Source organism: Phyllobates terribilis, unplaced genomic scaffold, assembly GCF_046119375.1.
Source record: "Phyllobates terribilis strain yellow unplaced genomic scaffold, ASM4611937v1 Scaffold_9__5_contigs__length_417890890, whole genome shotgun sequence".
In the NCBI taxonomy this organism is placed as follows: Eukaryota; Metazoa; Chordata; class Amphibia; order Anura; family Dendrobatidae; genus Phyllobates; species Phyllobates terribilis.
The window spans coordinates 386021800-386038090 of record NW_027362769.1 but is presented as its reverse complement, the minus strand read 5'-3'; the positions used below and the strand labels follow the sequence as shown (position 1 = coordinate 386038090).

Below are 16291 nucleotides of genomic sequence, written 5' to 3'. Positions count from 1 at the left end.
CTGCCTAGTTGTACCTGGCTGGACACAAAAACAGGGCGAAGCCCCACGTCAATTTTCTTTAAATTATTTCATGAAATAATTAAGAAAAAAAGGGCTTCCCTATATTGTTGTGTCCGGCCAGGTACAAATAGGCAGCTGGTGGTTGGGGGCAGCCCGTTCCTGCCTGCTGTACCTGGCTGGACACAAATATAGGGCGAAGCCCCACGTCAATTTTTTTTAAATTATTTCATGAATTTCCTGAAATAATTTAAAAAAATTGAAGTGGGGCTTCGCACTATATTTGTGTCCTGCCAGGTACAGCAGGCAGGAACGGGCTGCCCCCAACCACCAGCTGCCTATTTGTACCTGGCCGGACACAACAATATAGGGAAGGCCTTTTTTTCTTAATTATTTCATGAATTTCATGAAATAATTAAAAAAAAAGTACGTGGAGCTTCGCCCTATTTTTGTGTCCAGCCAGGTACAACTAGGCAGCTGGGGGCTGGAATCTGCAGCGCAGGGAGGCCCAAGCTTTCTGGGCCCCTCCCCGCTACAAATTGCAGTCCGCAGCCACCCCGGAAAATGGAGCGTTCATAGAAGCGCCATCTTCTGGCGCTGTACCCAACTCATCCAGGGCCCTGGTGCGGTGGCTCACTGGGTAATAAAGGGGTTAGGGCCAGCTTGGTATTATCAGCTGGCCCCAAGCCCAAAATTCATGGGGTCACGCCAGTATTAGACATGACCGCCATGAATTTCTAGTAAAGTATTTAAAAAAAACACAACACCCAGAATAAAGTCCTTTAATTGAAATAAAGACACAATTCTTTATTGTTCTAAATTAAACCATACTTACCATCACACCCATTCCAGCTGAAGCCAACGATCTCCTGCAATAAAAGAAAAATAATAAAGCAACATCATCCTTACCTTTCCATGGTTCCCACGACAGCTTCAGCTCTGCTACATCGAGATGACTGGCTGGACCGCAGCAGAACGCTGCCATCCAGTCTGTCATCCCGCAGACACTGAGAAGCGCAGGCATGCTTGCGCTCCTCACTGTCTCGCTGTGACGGCATCCAGATGAGCCGAGGTCATGTCCAATGAACTCGGCTCACCTCATGCACGTCACTGACAGCGTGGGAAAATTCTCACGCTGAAGTGCTGAGTGCAGGAGAATTCTCCCACGCTGTCAGTGATGTGCATGAGGTGAGCTCATGTCCAATGAACTCAGCTCACCTCCTGCACGTCACTGACAGCGTGGGAAAATTCTCCTGCAATCAGCGCTTCAGCGTGAGAATTTTCCCACGCTGTCAGTGACGTGCATGAGGTGAGCCGAGTTCATTGGACATGAACTCGGCTCATCTGGATGTCGTCACAGAGAGACGCTGAGCAGCGCAAGCAAGCCTGCGCTTCTCAGTGTCTGCGGGATGACAGGCTGGATGGCAGCGTTCTGCTGCGGTCCAGCCTGTCATCTCGATGTAGCAGAGCTGGAGCTGTCGTGGGAACCATGGAAAGGTAAGGATGAGGTTGCTTTATTATTTTTCTTTTATTGCAGGAGATCGTTGGCTTCAGCTGGAATGGGCGTGATGGTAAGTATGGTTTAATTTAGAACAATAAAGAATTGTGTCTTTATTTCAATTAAAGGACTTTATTCTGGGTGTTTGTGTTTTTTTTAACTTTGACTATGGGGTTAGTAATGGGGGTGTCTTATAGACGCCTCTCCATTACTAACCTGGGCTTGATGTCAGCTGGCATTATAAGCTGACATCAACCCCAACCCTATTACCCCACTGCCACCGCACCAGGGCAGCGTGGAAGAGCGAGGCTAAGTGCCAGAATTGGCGCATCCTATGAATGCGCCATTTCTGGGGCGGCTGACGGCTGGTGTTTCTAGCCTGGGAGGGGGCCAATATTCATGGCTCCCTTCCTGGGCTATTAATATCAGCCCCCAGCTGTCTGCCTAGCCTTTGCTAGCTATTAAATTAGGGGGGACCCCACGTCATTTTTTTTGGGGGGTCCCCCATTTTAATAGCTAGTAAAGGCTATGTATTCAGCTGGGGGCTGATATTAGTAGCCTGGGAAGCTCCGTGGGTATTACCCCCTTCCCAGGCTTCAAACATCTGCCCCAGCCGTCTGCTTAACCTCCGCTAGAGCCTAAAATTAAGGGGAACCCCACGCCAATTTTTTTAATAATAAATCCTTTATTTTAATACTAAATGACAAGTACAGTAACCAACACTATCACTGTACTTCATATATATGTGACTGACATGTTTCTATCTATCTAATCTATGTGTGAAGCTCTATTCTGTCTGTTATAAATTGTCGGGTACCGCTGCTGAATTGCCGGCCGGCTTTTTTAAAGAGACAGTGCATGAAAACACTATTATTTTTTTAAATAAATCCTTTACACTAAATGACAAGTACAGTAAGCAGCACTTTCACTGTACTTATTATATATGTGACTGACATGTTTCTATCTATCTAATCTATGTGTGAAGCTCTATTCTTTCTGTTCTAAATTGTCGGGTACAGATGCTGAATTGCCGGCCGGCTTTTTTAAAGAGACGGTGCACGAAAACACTAATATTTTTTTTAATAAATCCTTTACACTAAATGACAAATGCAGTAACCAACACTGTCACTGTACTTCTTATATGTGTGACTGACATGTTTCTATCTATCTAATCTATGTGTGAGGCTCTATTCCTTCTTGTCTAAATTGTCGGGTACCGGTGTATGCCGCTGCTGAATTTGCCGGCCGGCTTTTTTAAACAGAGTGTCTTCTGAGCAGTTTGTCAGCTTTTGGACACCTTTGCAGGTGTTTTCTATGTGTTTCTATGTGTTTTTGTTTGCCTGCCATTGGTTTTAACGGTGTTCGACGGTGTTCTAAGGTGTTCGACGAACAGTTCGACGAACAGTTCCTCGAACATCCCGGTGTTCGACGAACCGAACCGAACCCGAACACTACGGGGGTGGCTCAACACTAGTGGTGATGTTCTGCAGGGAGATGGGTGATTCTCTAGTGTGAAGGGGAGATGTTCTGCAGGGTCAGGGGGTGTTATTCTGCGGCCATCGTGTGCCACATAACTTACACAAAAAACAGAATGGACGACGATATGATGTGAGTTCAGTTTTATACTCCAGAGCTGCATTCACAATTCTGCAGACTTCAGAGCTGCATCTCCCAGCGTTCCCTGCTTGTTCAGGTGATGCTCTCTTTACACATTCATGAGATGTAGGATAAACTAAGTGCCCCCCTGCATTGTAGGAGCTGGTGGGTCGGTTCTTTGTGGCGGTTTCGTCTTATCTAGGACGACGTCTGTGCGTGCTGTCACCTGTATGAGGCGCCGGCTGCGCGGGATTACTGCACCACACGGCCCATTATGTGCAGTGAGATTATAAACCGCACATCAATACTGGGATTACACGGCGGCCGCCCGGGTCATGTCATCCGACTCTCCGCACCTTCCGGGCAAGGATTGTCCATAGGAAGAGCCAAGGATCCCGATACCAAGCCGAGTGCTGATTGGCTGCCGCAGACATTCAACCAATCAACATCCACCGGTGAGAATCCTAGAAAAAACACCGGCCGCTTCCTATTAATTTCAGTGGAATTCCCCTTCAAATGTATAAAAAAAAACATCACAATGTCGGTAATTTGTCACTCAATCCCTTATTATGTCAAGATCTCTGCTTGCTGTCAGTGACTGAAAGAATCCAATATATATATATATAGTGGCGCCGGAGGCCTCGTGTCTCCCGATATATACCAGATCGCTTCCATAATTCAGCAGGTCACAAATTACCTAAATGTGACCCCTTATCCATCCTGATTATTAGCCGGGAGTTATATGGGGTGAGATCCATCAACGCTCGCCATCATACATGTTGTCCTGCTGTAGATCGGGCAGAGGCTCCGGCTGCAGACAATCTTCTTACAGCCAGACACAGGATGGTGAGGAGGAGACGTGGTCGATCTCTCATCTCGCAATCGTATTTGCTGCCATTACATGGAGCTAAAAATTCCTATGTCAGTGTCAGTCCTCACTGCCGTCTTGCATTCTCTTCATGAACTAGGAGGCTCAGGATGAACAGCCGGGTGATGGAATTTCCTTTATGGCTGATAATCAGAGTTATGACAGAGATCATTGAGAGTGTGTGACTGTCTGCTGACAGCCCAGCGGTCATATTGAGGCTGTTATAGGGTCTTGGGGTAAGGGGCTGATTCCTGTGTGCAGTGCTGAGTCATAATGACTGTTGGCCGCAGCCCAGGGGCGGGGAGGGGTCTGGGGCTGCAGTATATAATCCGCTGTGCTCTGCTCAGGGCTGTATACCTGCAGAAACACTCCAGTCCACAGCAGCTATGGCTGACAAGAAAGTCATTGTAGTCTTTGGAGCCACAGGTGAGTGTGGGGGAGGGGAGGAAAAGTTCTGAAGGTTGGGGAAAACTTTTCCCTTGCAGGTAGTGGTGATGATCCTGTGACTGTACCTGCTGTATATCCCCCCATAGGTCACCCTGTGTACATGCAGTAGGGCTCTGCTGGACTATAACCCCCTTCATCTATCACTTTCCATGTGATGGGGAAAGCTTTATAAGCCACTTTATTCTTTCTCCTTGTTCTGAAGCGTCCCACCTGTCCGGATCCTCCTGGCTCCTCCGCTGTTAATATGGCAGCCGTCCCACCGTCTTAATGCTGGGGGCAATGTGCATCTCAATGTGGCTGAGTTGCATAACGGAAATATCTGATGTGGAAATTCACCCCTTGTGCTATGGGGAGGGGGTTGTACATGCCACTGTTTAACCCTTTAATTACTTATATAAATGCTTTTCCTGACCTGAGGAATGGTGCTCACCTCCGGAGGGCAAAAAATGCAGCAGGTGTTGGCTGTATACTACAGCTGATGCCCTACTGCACCTGGTACCATTAGTATCAATATGGGTGTTCAAACCCCCCCCCCCATAGATGCTGCAGTCAAACACTGTGGCCTCTGAGGGGTTAACATGGGAAGGGGGCTCCCTCTTTAAACCTGTTGGAGGTACACCACAAACAAAAAATTTTGTAATTTTTCACTTTTTAATCCACATTGTGATAGAGAGAGAGAGATATATAGATATATCTCTAGCTCATCCTGACAGCTGTTCAGCATATTTAAGGAGCTTGGAGGGTGTTTTTATATGGTCACTTTAAATTGCATGTTGCTGCTCCTACTCCTCCCAAAAAAAGTTCTGAAAAACTAAACTTTTTTTTTTTTTTTTTTTTTTTTTTTAAATTCCCCCTTAAGTCACAAATGACCTAGTTGAAAACCTCTGAATGTCAACCGCACCCATAATGGCAGGCGGGGATACAAATAATAATGTTGCTATTCAACTATCTTTACTCCAGAAAAAAAGGTGCTGGAACGCCCTCAGGGGTCCGTTTTGGTAAAGCGGGTTGTCCCAGTAAAATCAGGGCTGATGACTATTTGTAGGGTGGTCATTCACCATTCCCAAACTTCTGGATGGTGAATTTGCCAGCTGTCTGCTTGTGGTCCTAATGTCCGCCATGTCTTGTTCTTTCTCTCCCCAGGAGCTCAGGGCGGATCGGTCTCTGCCGCTCTCCTGGATGATGGCGGCTTTGAGGTCAGGGCAGTGACTCGAGACACCAGCAAACCGGCAGCCGCGAAGCTAAAGGAGGCCGGAGCGGAGGTCGTGTCCGCGGACTTGGACGATGAGAAGAGCCTGGAGGCCGCCCTGAGCGGGGCGTATGGAGTGTTTGTGGTCACCAACTTCTGGGAGCATTTCAGCAAGGAGAAAGAGGTCAAACAGGTAACAGCCCCATTACTAGACTGTCAAATGTAGGATTCATCCTGAGCCTCCTGGTTCATGTATAGGGAATGTAAGGAGCGCTGCTCTGGATCCTGTTAACAAGACTTTTACAAATTTTCTCCAGGGTAAACTGATCGCAGATGTGTCCAAGCGTCTCACTTTGGAGATCGTGGTCTTCAGCGGCCTGGAGGATGTGAAGAAACTGACGGAGGGAAAGCTGGAAGTGCTCCATTTTGATGGAAAAGGAGAAATTGAGGAATATTTCCGGGAGATCGGGGTCCCCATGACCAGCGTGAGGCTTCCCAGTTACTACGAGAACCTGCTGACCTTCTTCAGGCCCCAGAAGAACAAGGCCGGTGATGGCTTCTCACTAGGTACAAGAAATGTTCCATCACTGGTCCCAAATATGGGACCGGTCTACAAAGCTTTATATGGGTGACACCCAAGATGGCAGCTGTCACTGGGCACCAATTATACAAAGCGTATTTAGAGGGTCCCCCCCCCCCCCCCCCCCTGTCTTTTTATCCATTGACCCTACTGATGCGTAAAACATTTGATCTGGGTCCAGTAGTCGGCACTGCAGCCAATCACTGAGCTCAGCGGTTCGTACAGTCTACATTGGCCAAGCTCGGTGAGCTTGGCCAATGTAGACTGTACGAACCGCTGAGCTCAGTGATTGGCTGCAGTGCTGTTGAAATGTCACATCTGCAGCCAAACAGACCAGGGCAGCAGTAGAGTCGGTGCTGGACCCAAGTTGGGTAAGTAGAGGTTAACTCGTTAGGCCTCATTCACACGCTGCAGTGGGTTTCACAGATCTCTCTTGTATCTGATGGTTTATGGGGCCATTCACAAATCTGTGTAAAAATCACAGAAACCTGTGCAACTTTGATTCCCCCACCAATGTGACACTTGTACTTTATGGGAAACCCTCCTCCAACCAAGCAGAGTCCTAGGAAAGCTGGGTACACTCTTGTAATGGCTGCTCAAGAGGTTGGCAGACTCTGCATCCAAACTCCACTCACACCTTCGTGCTTCATTCAGACTTGCACAGGGAATCTCCTTTTTTGCCTGGTCTGTAAATACTTGGCACCAGCAGGGGGCAGTAACTTGCTACCGTGTAGCCTAATTTCCTGCAGGAAATCTTCTGAATGCAGCTCTGGATGTGATTGGAGTATAATTAAACCATTTTTTAAGATATCTGCATGGATGTAACTTCCCACAGCTGAGGCTTTGTTACAGTTGCATCCGGATGATCGGTCGGCTCCAGTTTCACAACTTCCATTGTCTTTTCAGCCGTCCCGATGGGTGACGTGCCCCTGGATGGGATGTCCGTCAAAGATCTGGGCGGCGTGGTGGTGGGCATCCTGAAGTCGCCATCAGAATACATAGGCAAGAACATCGGACTCAGCACGGAGAAGCTGACGGTGGAGCAATATGCCGCCATAATGTCCAAAGTCACCGGCAAGGACATCAAAGACGCCAAGGTGAGATCAGCGGCTTCTCTCGCCCTCAGATATGACATAATGGCCGCCACAATGAAGACTAGGTGTAAAGGCAGCCATCCCATGCCTGATACTTGCTAGACATAGGGTAACATGGACCTGCTCACAACCAGAGCTGCATTTACAATTCTTCTCACTTGACTCCCAGGCAAAGGAGATGTCTTGTAAACTAACATGGTTGATACCAGAGAGCAATAGCTTGTACTGAGGTTCGTGGTCATTGTCTCATGTGTATTTTACCCACAGATCACCCCCGAGGCGTACGAGAAGCTCGGCTTCCCCGGAGCGGAGGAGCTGGCCAACATGTTCCGCTTCTACATCACTAAGCCAGAGCGGGACGTGGCCCTCACCTTAAAGCTCAACCCCAAGGCCAAGACCTTCAAAGCATGGATGGAGGAGAACAAGGAGGCGTTTAAGGACTTGTGAAGTCATTTATGACATGTGGGGGAGAAAACACTGTGAAATACTGAAACATCGGGGCTGCTTTAGAAAAACTAGTGCATGGAGATGGGAAAAGTATTGACCATAGCAACCAATCATAATCCAGCTCTCATTCCTGAGACTGACACTGGAAGATGAAAGCTGTAACCTGATTGGCTGCTATACACTATATCTGTTACTCTAGTTCTGTCGCATCCACTAGATTTCGGGACCATTCCTGTGACGCGCACAAGGCCGCAAGTCTCCAGTTTTCTATGTTTTGTCTAATAAAAAGAAAAATCTAAATTGACATTTGTCTCAATTGCAAGTGGAATAGGGGGGACGTTGGGAAATGCAAGGCCACAACTATGTTGAAAATGAGCATTGGTTGCTATGGGTAACAAGGCCACTCGTGCCCACCCTGGTGTATGGACATCAGAGGGTGAGGTGTACAGACCACATGCTCTAGTGCGTCAGCGCCCCCCAGAGGAGAGAAGTATAGTGATAAGTGAATGGAGTGGTGGTCATTGCACTACGGCGCTATTCACACACGTGCAGTATGTTCTTGCGCCCCTCCCCCTAATACCGTGGACAGACATGAATGAATACAACATACGCAGAGACTTCAGGTCATTACTGGTTTAATGCTTTAACTTTCTATTAAACCATGTTCACAGTTACGAGGATCCGTCACCACAGCTGGCGTGTGGCCTGGGATGAAGTCACATAAGGGTTAAATTGGCAAAATTAGAAGAGATTTAGCAGGAGCTTTAAGAAAATGAAAAGATCCCTTACGCTGCAACGATGGCATCATGTACATCCATGTGACCGCTGCAGCCAATCGTTGGCTTCGGTGCTGAGGCTAGTAGACGTATCTGATGTCATTGCAGCTGACTGGCGGGGACGAATGGCGTCAGCGTAGGATTTATATTTTTATTAAACCCCCCCCCCCCTTAACTTTTTTTTTGACTACCTGTTGAGACGGCTGGTGTTTGTACAAAATGTTAGATTTCCCAAACGGTCACCTCATGGGCCGGCACCGCTGCTGACCATCCTGGGGCTGCGTCTTAACATGGCCGGGGAGATGAGCGGCTGTCGGGTACCTGTGGTGCTACTTTTCTCAGGAAGAACACCAACTTTATTTCTTAATCCTGATAGGGATGGGATCTTTTACGTCCCACAGAACTAAAAATCGTGTTTTATTTACAGCACAGAAACCTCTGCCATCTTTCCTCATTGTTTCAACACCTTTTTATTCCTTCTTCGTCGGTGAACAGGTGCATCAACCCAAAAAAATGTTTGTATTTTCAGTACAGGCCAAATTTTAGTAAATCTGACTTGGACATGGCAGAGGGGATGGTTGAAATTATTTTTTTTAAATATATATATATATTTTTTTTTCTTCCTTGAACCTGTGATAGAGCAAACTGTCGCTCTATCTATACTGGTAGTACATGTAACAGTCTCGCAAGAAGCAATTGCACAACTCATCTGCCGCTGTTAACTGCCATTTTCAATCTCTTTAAGTGGTTAAACAGCAGTGCTGGTGTCAGCTGTATAACACAGCTGGCACCTGCCCTGTAATGAGCAGGCTCAGCTCCAGTACCCGCACCCTCACTAGGATGTACTCTTACATCCCTGGGGCAGATAAGTTCTGCAGGAGGACATAGGATGTGTTTTTGATCACTGACAGCAAGCAGAAAACTTGGGAATAATGAAGGATGGAAACACGGTAAGGAAGGTGTTGTGCAGCAGCTTTTTTTCCGGTGTGAGACTCTGCAGCACACTGGGACGGACAATTGTGTAGGCAACAAGTCCAGCCCTCTGCAGGTACCTGTCTTCCTAGAATAGGACCTGTGCACCATACGCACCAGGGTGCAGCTAAAAGCCACATCTGCAGAGTCTCTCAGCTCCCAGGAAATGAGAGCTGCTGCAGAAGTTTCCATTAAAGCTCAGACTAGACGGCGACACTGCAGGTGAATGGAGTCTCTCTGCAATCCTTAATGTCACCACGAGCAAATTGCAGAAATTCCAACTTTTTCCTACAAGGATAGAGGGTCCCGATGTGACCCCCATTCATCTGCATTGTGTTGGGACGTTTAACCACATCCTGCAGCGAAGCCTAAAGCCAGCCCCCTCCACAATGAACCTATCCGCGGCCCATAATTGGGGAATATTAATTAAATCCTAACTAATCATTATCTCTGCTACCTGTCTTCTGAGTTGTTCAGCAGCAATTACAACTCCTATGCAAAAAAAAATAACCGCCAAAATGCACAAACCTGACACGCGGCTATAGATCGGCAAACCTGAGAAAATTAGAACGCCCGCTCTTACAGACTCACAATATAAAAAAAATGAGACGTGGAAAATTGGACACCCTCCCCCCACCCTCGAGAAACAACCAGATTCTGTACAGGATAACAGGTCACTGAAGCGAGGTGTAATATACACTGCTCAAAAAAACTAAAGGGAACAATCCAATACCCCATCCTAGATCTAAATGAATGAAATATTCTCATTGAATACTTTGTTCTGTACAAAGTTGAATGTGCTGACAACAAAATCACACAAAAATCATCAATGGAAATCAAATGTATTAACCAATGGAGGCCTGGATTTGGAGTCACCCCCAAAATTAAAGTGGAAAAACACACTACAGGCTGATCCAACTTGGTAATGTCCTTAAAACAAGTCAAAATGAGTCTGAGTATTGTGTGTGGCCTCCACGTGCCTGTATGACCTCCCTACAACGCCTGGGCATGCTCCTGATGAGATTGCGGATGGTCTCCTGTGGGATCTCCTCCCAGACCTGGACTAAAGCATCCGCCAACTCCTGGACAGTCTGTGGTGCAACGCGACGTTGGTGGATGGAGCGAGACATGATGTCCCAGATGTGCTCAATCGGATTCAGGTCTGGGGAACGGGCGGGCCAGTCCATAGCTTCAATGCCTTCATCTTGCAGGAACTGCTGACACACTCCAGCCACATGAGGTCTGGCATTGTCCTGCATTAGGAGGAACCCAGGGCCAACCGCACCAGCATATGGTCTCACAAGGGGTCTGAGGATCTCATCTCGGTACCTAATGGCAGTCAGGCTACCTCTGGCGAGCACATGGAGGGCTGTGCGGCCCTCCAAAGAAATGCCACCCCACACCATTACTGACCCACTGCCAAACCGGTCGTGCTGAAGGATGTTTCAGGCAGCAGATCGCTCTCCACGGCGTCTCCAGACTCTGTCACATGTGCTCAGTGTGAACCTGCTTTCATCTGTGAAGAGCACAGGGCGCCAGTGGCCACTTTGCCAATCCTGGTGTTCTGTGGCAAATGCCAAGCGTCCTGCACGGTGTTAGGCTGTGAGCACAACCCCCATCTGTGGACATCGGGCCCTCACACCACCCTCATAGAGTCGGTTTCTAACTGTTTGTGCAGACACATGCACATTTGTGGCCTGCTGGAGGTCATTTTGCAGGGCTCTGGCAGTGCTCCTCCTGTTCCTCCTTTCACAAAGGCGGAGGTAGCGGTCCTGCTGCTGGGTTGTTGCCCTACTACGGCCTCCTCCATCTGGGACATCATGTCTCACTCCATCCACCAACGTCACGTTGCACCACAGACTATCCAGGAGTTGACGGATGCTTTAGTCCAGGTCTGGGAGGAGATCCCACAGGAGACCATCCGCAATCTCATCAGGAGCATGCCCAGGCGTTGTAGGTTGGTCATACAGGCACGTGGAGGCCACACACAATACTCAGCCTCATCAGGAGCATGCCCAGGCGTTGTAGGGAGGTCATACAGGCACGTGGAGGCCACACACAATACTCAGCCTCTTCAGGAGCATGCCCAGGCGTTGTAGGTTGGTCATACAGGCACGTGGAGGCCACACACAATACTCAGCCTCATCAGGAGCATGCCCAGGTGTTGTAGGGAGGTCATACAGGCACGTGGAGGCCACACACAATACTCAGCCTCATCAGGAGCATGCCCAGGCGTTGTAGGGAGGTCATACAGGCACGTGGAGGCCACACACAATACTGAGCCTCATCAGGAGCATGCCCAGGCGTTGTAGGGAGGTCATACAGGCACGTGGAGGCCACACACAATACTCAGCCTCATCAGGAGCATGCCCAGGCGTTGTAGGGAGGTCATACAGACACGTGGAGGCCACACACAATACTCAGCCTCATCAGGAGCATGCCCAGGTGTTGTAGGGAGGTCATACAGGCACGTGGAGGCCACACACAATACTCAGCCTCATCAGGAGCATGCCCAGGCGTTGTAGGGAGGTCATACAGGCACGTGGAGGCCACACACAATACTGAGCCTCATCAGGAGCATGCCCAGGCGTTGTAGGGAGGTCATACAGACACGTGGAGGCCGCACACAATACTCAGCCTCATCAGGAGCATGCCCAGGTGTTGTAGGGAGGTCATACAGGCACGTGGAGGCCACACACAATACTCAGCCTCATCAGGAGCATGCCCAGGCGTTGTAGGGAGGTCATACAGGCACGTGGAGGCCACACACAATACTCAGCCTCATTGTGACTTGTTTTAAGGTCATTACATCAAAGTTGGATCAGCCTGTAGTGTGTTTTTCCACTTTAATTTTGGGGGTGACTCCAAATCCAGGCCTCCATTGGTTAATAAATGTGATTTCCATTGATGATTTTTGTGTGATTTTTTGTCAGCACATTCAACTTTGTACAGAACAAAGTATTCAATGAGAAAAAAAAAAAATAAAAAAATTATATATATATATATATACACACATACACACACATAATGATTACGCTACTCAATGAGATTGGCATGTCACCCCTGTAGGATTCAACACAATGGAACATTCTAAAGAGAGAAGGACAGACCAAGGCAGGAGATGAATGCAGGCCTATTCGGAAAGTGCCATGCACTGCAGGTAGAGGGGGAGGATTTAGGTTTTGTCACTTTAGTTTCTTAGCAAAAAAAAAATATATATATATACAGTACAGACCAAAAGTTTGGACACACCTTCTCATTTAAAGATTTTTCAGTATTTTCATGACTATGAAAATTGTACATTCACACTGAAGGCATAAAAACTATGAATTACCACATGTGGAATTATATACTTAACAAAAAAGTGTGAAACAACTGAAAATATGTCTTATATTCTAGGTTCTTCACAGTAGCCACCTTTTGCTTTGATGACTGCTTTGCACACTCTTGGCATTCTCTTGATGAGCTTCAAGAGGTAGTCACCGGAAATGGTTTTCACTTCACAGGTGTGCCCTGTCAGGTTTAATAAGTGGGATTTCTTGCCTTATAAATGGGGTTGGGACCATCAGTTGTGTTGTGCAGAAGTCTGGTGGATACACAGCTGATAGTCCTACTGAATAGACTGTTAGAATTTGTATTATGGCAAGAAAAAAGCAGCTAAGTAAAGAAAAACGAGTGGCCATCATTACTTTAAGAAATGATGGTCAGTCAGTGCGAAAAATTGGGAAAACTTTGAAAGTGTCCCCAAGTGCAGTTGCAAAAACCATCAAGCACTACAAAGAAACTGTCTCACATGAGGACCGCCCCAGGAAAGGAAGACCAAGAGTCACCTCTGCTTCTGAGGATAAGTTTATCCGAGTCACCAGCCTCAGAAATCGCAGGTTAACAGCAGCTCAGATTAGAGACCAGGTCAATGCCACACAGAGTTCTAGCAGCAGACACATCTCTTCAACAACTGTTAAGAGGAGACTTTGTGCAGCAGACCTTCATGGTAAAATAGCTGCTAGGAAACCACTGCTAAGGACAGGCAACAAGCAGAAGAGACTTGTTTGGGCTAAAGAACCCAAGGAATGGACATTAGACCAGTGGAAATCTGTGCTTTGGTCTGATGAGTCCAAATTTGAGATCTTTGGTTCCAACCACCGTGTCTTTGTGCGACGCAGAAAAGGTGAACGGATGGACTCTACATGCCTGGTTCCCACCGTGAAGCATGGAGGAGGAGGTGTGATGGTGTGGGGGCGCTTTGCTGGTGACACTGTTGGGGATTTATTCAAAATTGAAGGCATACTGAACCAGCATGGCTACCACAGCATCTTGCAGCAGCATGTTATTCCATCCGGTTTGTGTTTAGTTGGACCATCATTTATTTTTCAACAGGACAATGACCCCAAACACACCTCCAGACTGTGTAAGGGCTATTTGACCAAGGAGATGAGTGATGGGGTGCTACGCCAGATGACCTGGCCTCCACAGTCACCAGACCTGAACCCAATCGAGATGGTTTGGGGTGAGATGGACCGCAGAGTGAAGGCAAAAGGGCCAACAAGTGCTAAGCATCTCTGGGAACTCCTTCAAGATTGTTGGAAGACCATTTCCGGTGACTACCTCTTGAAGCTCATCAAGAGAATGCCAAGAGTGTGCAAAGCAGTCATCAAAGCAAAAGGTGGCTACTGTGAAGAACCTAGAATATAAGATATATTTTCAGTTGTTTCACACTTTTTTGTTAAGTATATAATTTCACATGTGGTAATTCATAGTTTTGATGCCTTCAGTGTAAATGTACAATTTTCATAGTCATGAAAATACAGAAAAATCTTTAAATGAGAAGGTGTGTCCAAACTTTTGGTCTGTACTGTATATTATTAGTATTTCCAGTTAAGATACGGACAACCTTCAAGGATAATTTCACCAGGACGGCTCCCTTTGAAGAGGTTCTCCATCCACTCTGATTAATAACACAATTGCAAGATGGGAAAGTTCACAGGGTGGGCTGCTGAAAACCTCCCTGCTAACAGACTGGTCTCTGTGGGTAAATTGTGTAACAACCCGTCTGTCTCAGGTCTGCGGCTCAAGGGGCGACAATCAGACCTGACTTCTTAATTTGCTGCTGTATTAATAGGATTTTGGAGAAAAAAAAAAATTTAAAGGGCTGATCCCATTAAAGTCAGAGAAGTCCACTAAGAAGAAACGCTTCATAAGCAGACAACGATCCGTTCATTGCTGGAGCCTTTTTTTGATTTAAAGAAAGCATCTGTCTTGATGAGACGAGCCCTTTAAGTAGAGAATCCCTTTAAATGTGACTGAGCTTACCCTTTATAGCCCTACAAAGGGTCAATAAGGGGCTGGAACGAAGCCATGAACCCTTGATCATTGCACAAGCCGGACTCCTTAACTAACCAGGAAGAGTCAGGAGGGTGGAGCTTGTTAGATCATAGCACAAGCCGGACTCCTTAACTATCCAGGAAGAGTCAGGAGGGTGGAGCTTGTTAGATCATAGCACAAGCCGGACTCCTTAACTATCCAAGAAGAGTCAGGAGGGTGGAGCCTGTTAGATCATAGCACAAGCCGGACTCCTTAAGTATCCAGGAAGAGTCAGGAGGGTGAAGCCTGTTAGATCATAGCACACGCCGGACTCCTTAAGTATCCAGGAAGAGTCAGGAGGGTGGAGCCTGTTAAATCATAGCACACGCCGGACTCCTTAAGTATCCAGGAAGAGTCAGGAGGGTGAAGCCTGTTAGATCATAGCACACGCCGGACTCCTTAAGTATCCAGGAAGAGTCAGGAGGGTGGAGCCTGTTAGATCATAGCACACGCCGGACTCCTTAACTATCCAGGAAGAGTCAGGAGGGTGAAGCCTGTTAGATCATAGCACACGCCGGACTCCTTAAGTATCCAGGAAGAGTCAGGAGGGTGGAGCCTGTTAGATCATAGCACATGCCGGACTCCTTAAGTATCCAGGAAGAGTCAGGATGGTGGAGCCTGTTAGATCATTGCACAAGCCGGACTCCTTAACTAACCAGGAAGAGTCAGGAGGGTGGAGCCTGTTAGATCATAGCACACGCCGGACTCCTTAAGTATCCAGTAAGAGTCAGGAGTGTGAAGCCTGTTAGATCATAGCACATGCCGGACTCCTTAAGTATCCAGGAAGAGTCAGGAGGGTGGAGCCTGTTAGAATGGAGACTCTTTGGCCCTTTTCCTTACTAGGGCCTCTTCTGTCTATCATGAGATAACAGCTCTTCATAGCAGCTAAATCAACTCCAAGACCACTACATCGAAAGGGACGGCAATGCGTAAATCATAGCGCCACCTTTGATCCTTCACAGACCGGAAAGACTTTATATCTGAGGTAGCCAAAATGGGGCTTGAAAAGTTAACGGATTCACAAACTAAAATCTACAATTTCATTACTGAGCGCGGCAAAGCCTGGCACACATGGGCAGAGAGGCCACGGGGCACGACACATTTTACATGTCATACTCAGTATCGGCCACCAGGGGGAGACACTCTGGGAGCAGCAGTCAGACATGATTCCTTCCTTTATTGTAGCCAGTCCTAGAGTTCACAGCTTCCTCGTGTGGATGTGCGGACGGAGGATGAGATGAGACGGATGGAGATGTGACACCGAGGGGGGATTCTTCATTAGCCCATCCTCCGGTACGTGTAGATGTACGCCTTACAGTTGGGGCAGGTGTGGGTCACGTCTTTAAGGTCATTGATCATAAAGGGGATGAGACAACAGCCCAGGTCACACCTGAAACAGAGACGGAGAAGCGATGATGTAAACTCCCCCCAACAAAATGGCCTCCCCGTCTCATCCAGTCCACCCT

General features: G+C 47.5%; 2 protein-coding genes across 8 annotated transcripts in view; one reads left to right on the top strand and one right to left on the bottom strand.

Annotated features, from left to right (window-relative positions):
* The first annotated feature begins 4233 nt into the window (after positions 1-4233).
* LOC141162462 (nmrA-like family domain-containing protein 1) lies at positions 4234-8020 on the top strand. The gene is made up of 5 exons (XM_073648602.1): positions 4234-4385; positions 5550-5788; positions 5913-6162; positions 7082-7272; positions 7537-8020. Exons 1-5 carry the CDS (start codon positions 4346-4348, stop codon positions 7714-7716), a joined length of 900 nt encoding a protein of 299 aa, XP_073504703.1. The 5' UTR covers positions 4234-4345; the 3' UTR covers positions 7717-8020.
* Positions 8021-14879: 6859 nt separating this feature from the next.
* The window catches only part of CDIP1 (cell death inducing p53 target 1), a 60278-nt gene continuing 58866 nt past the window's right edge, over positions 14880-16291 (bottom strand). For all 7 annotated transcript variants that reach the window (XM_073648609.1, XM_073648611.1, XM_073648613.1 and 4 more), the window contains exon 5: positions 14880-16215. In XM_073648609.1, the coding sequence (XP_073504710.1) occupies positions 16104-16215 (112 nt within the window). In that variant the 3' untranslated portion in view covers positions 14880-16103. The remainder of the gene's footprint in view (positions 16216-16291) is intronic.

What these genes read in the sequence shown, in the direction of transcription:
- LOC141162462 (XM_073648602.1), top strand. Translation starts at nt 4,346, where the DNA reads ATGGCTGACAAGAAAGTCATTGTAGTCTTTGGAGCCACAG. An exon ending in AGGAGAAAGAGGTCAAACAG is followed by an intron (nt 5,789 to 5,912) that starts GTAACAGCCCCA and finishes AATTTTCTCCAG; the next exon opens with GGTAAACTGATCGCAGATGT. An exon ending in AGGACATCAAAGACGCCAAG is followed by an intron (nt 7,273 to 7,536) that starts GTGAGATCAGCG and finishes TTTTACCCACAG; the next exon opens with ATCACCCCCGAGGCGTACGA.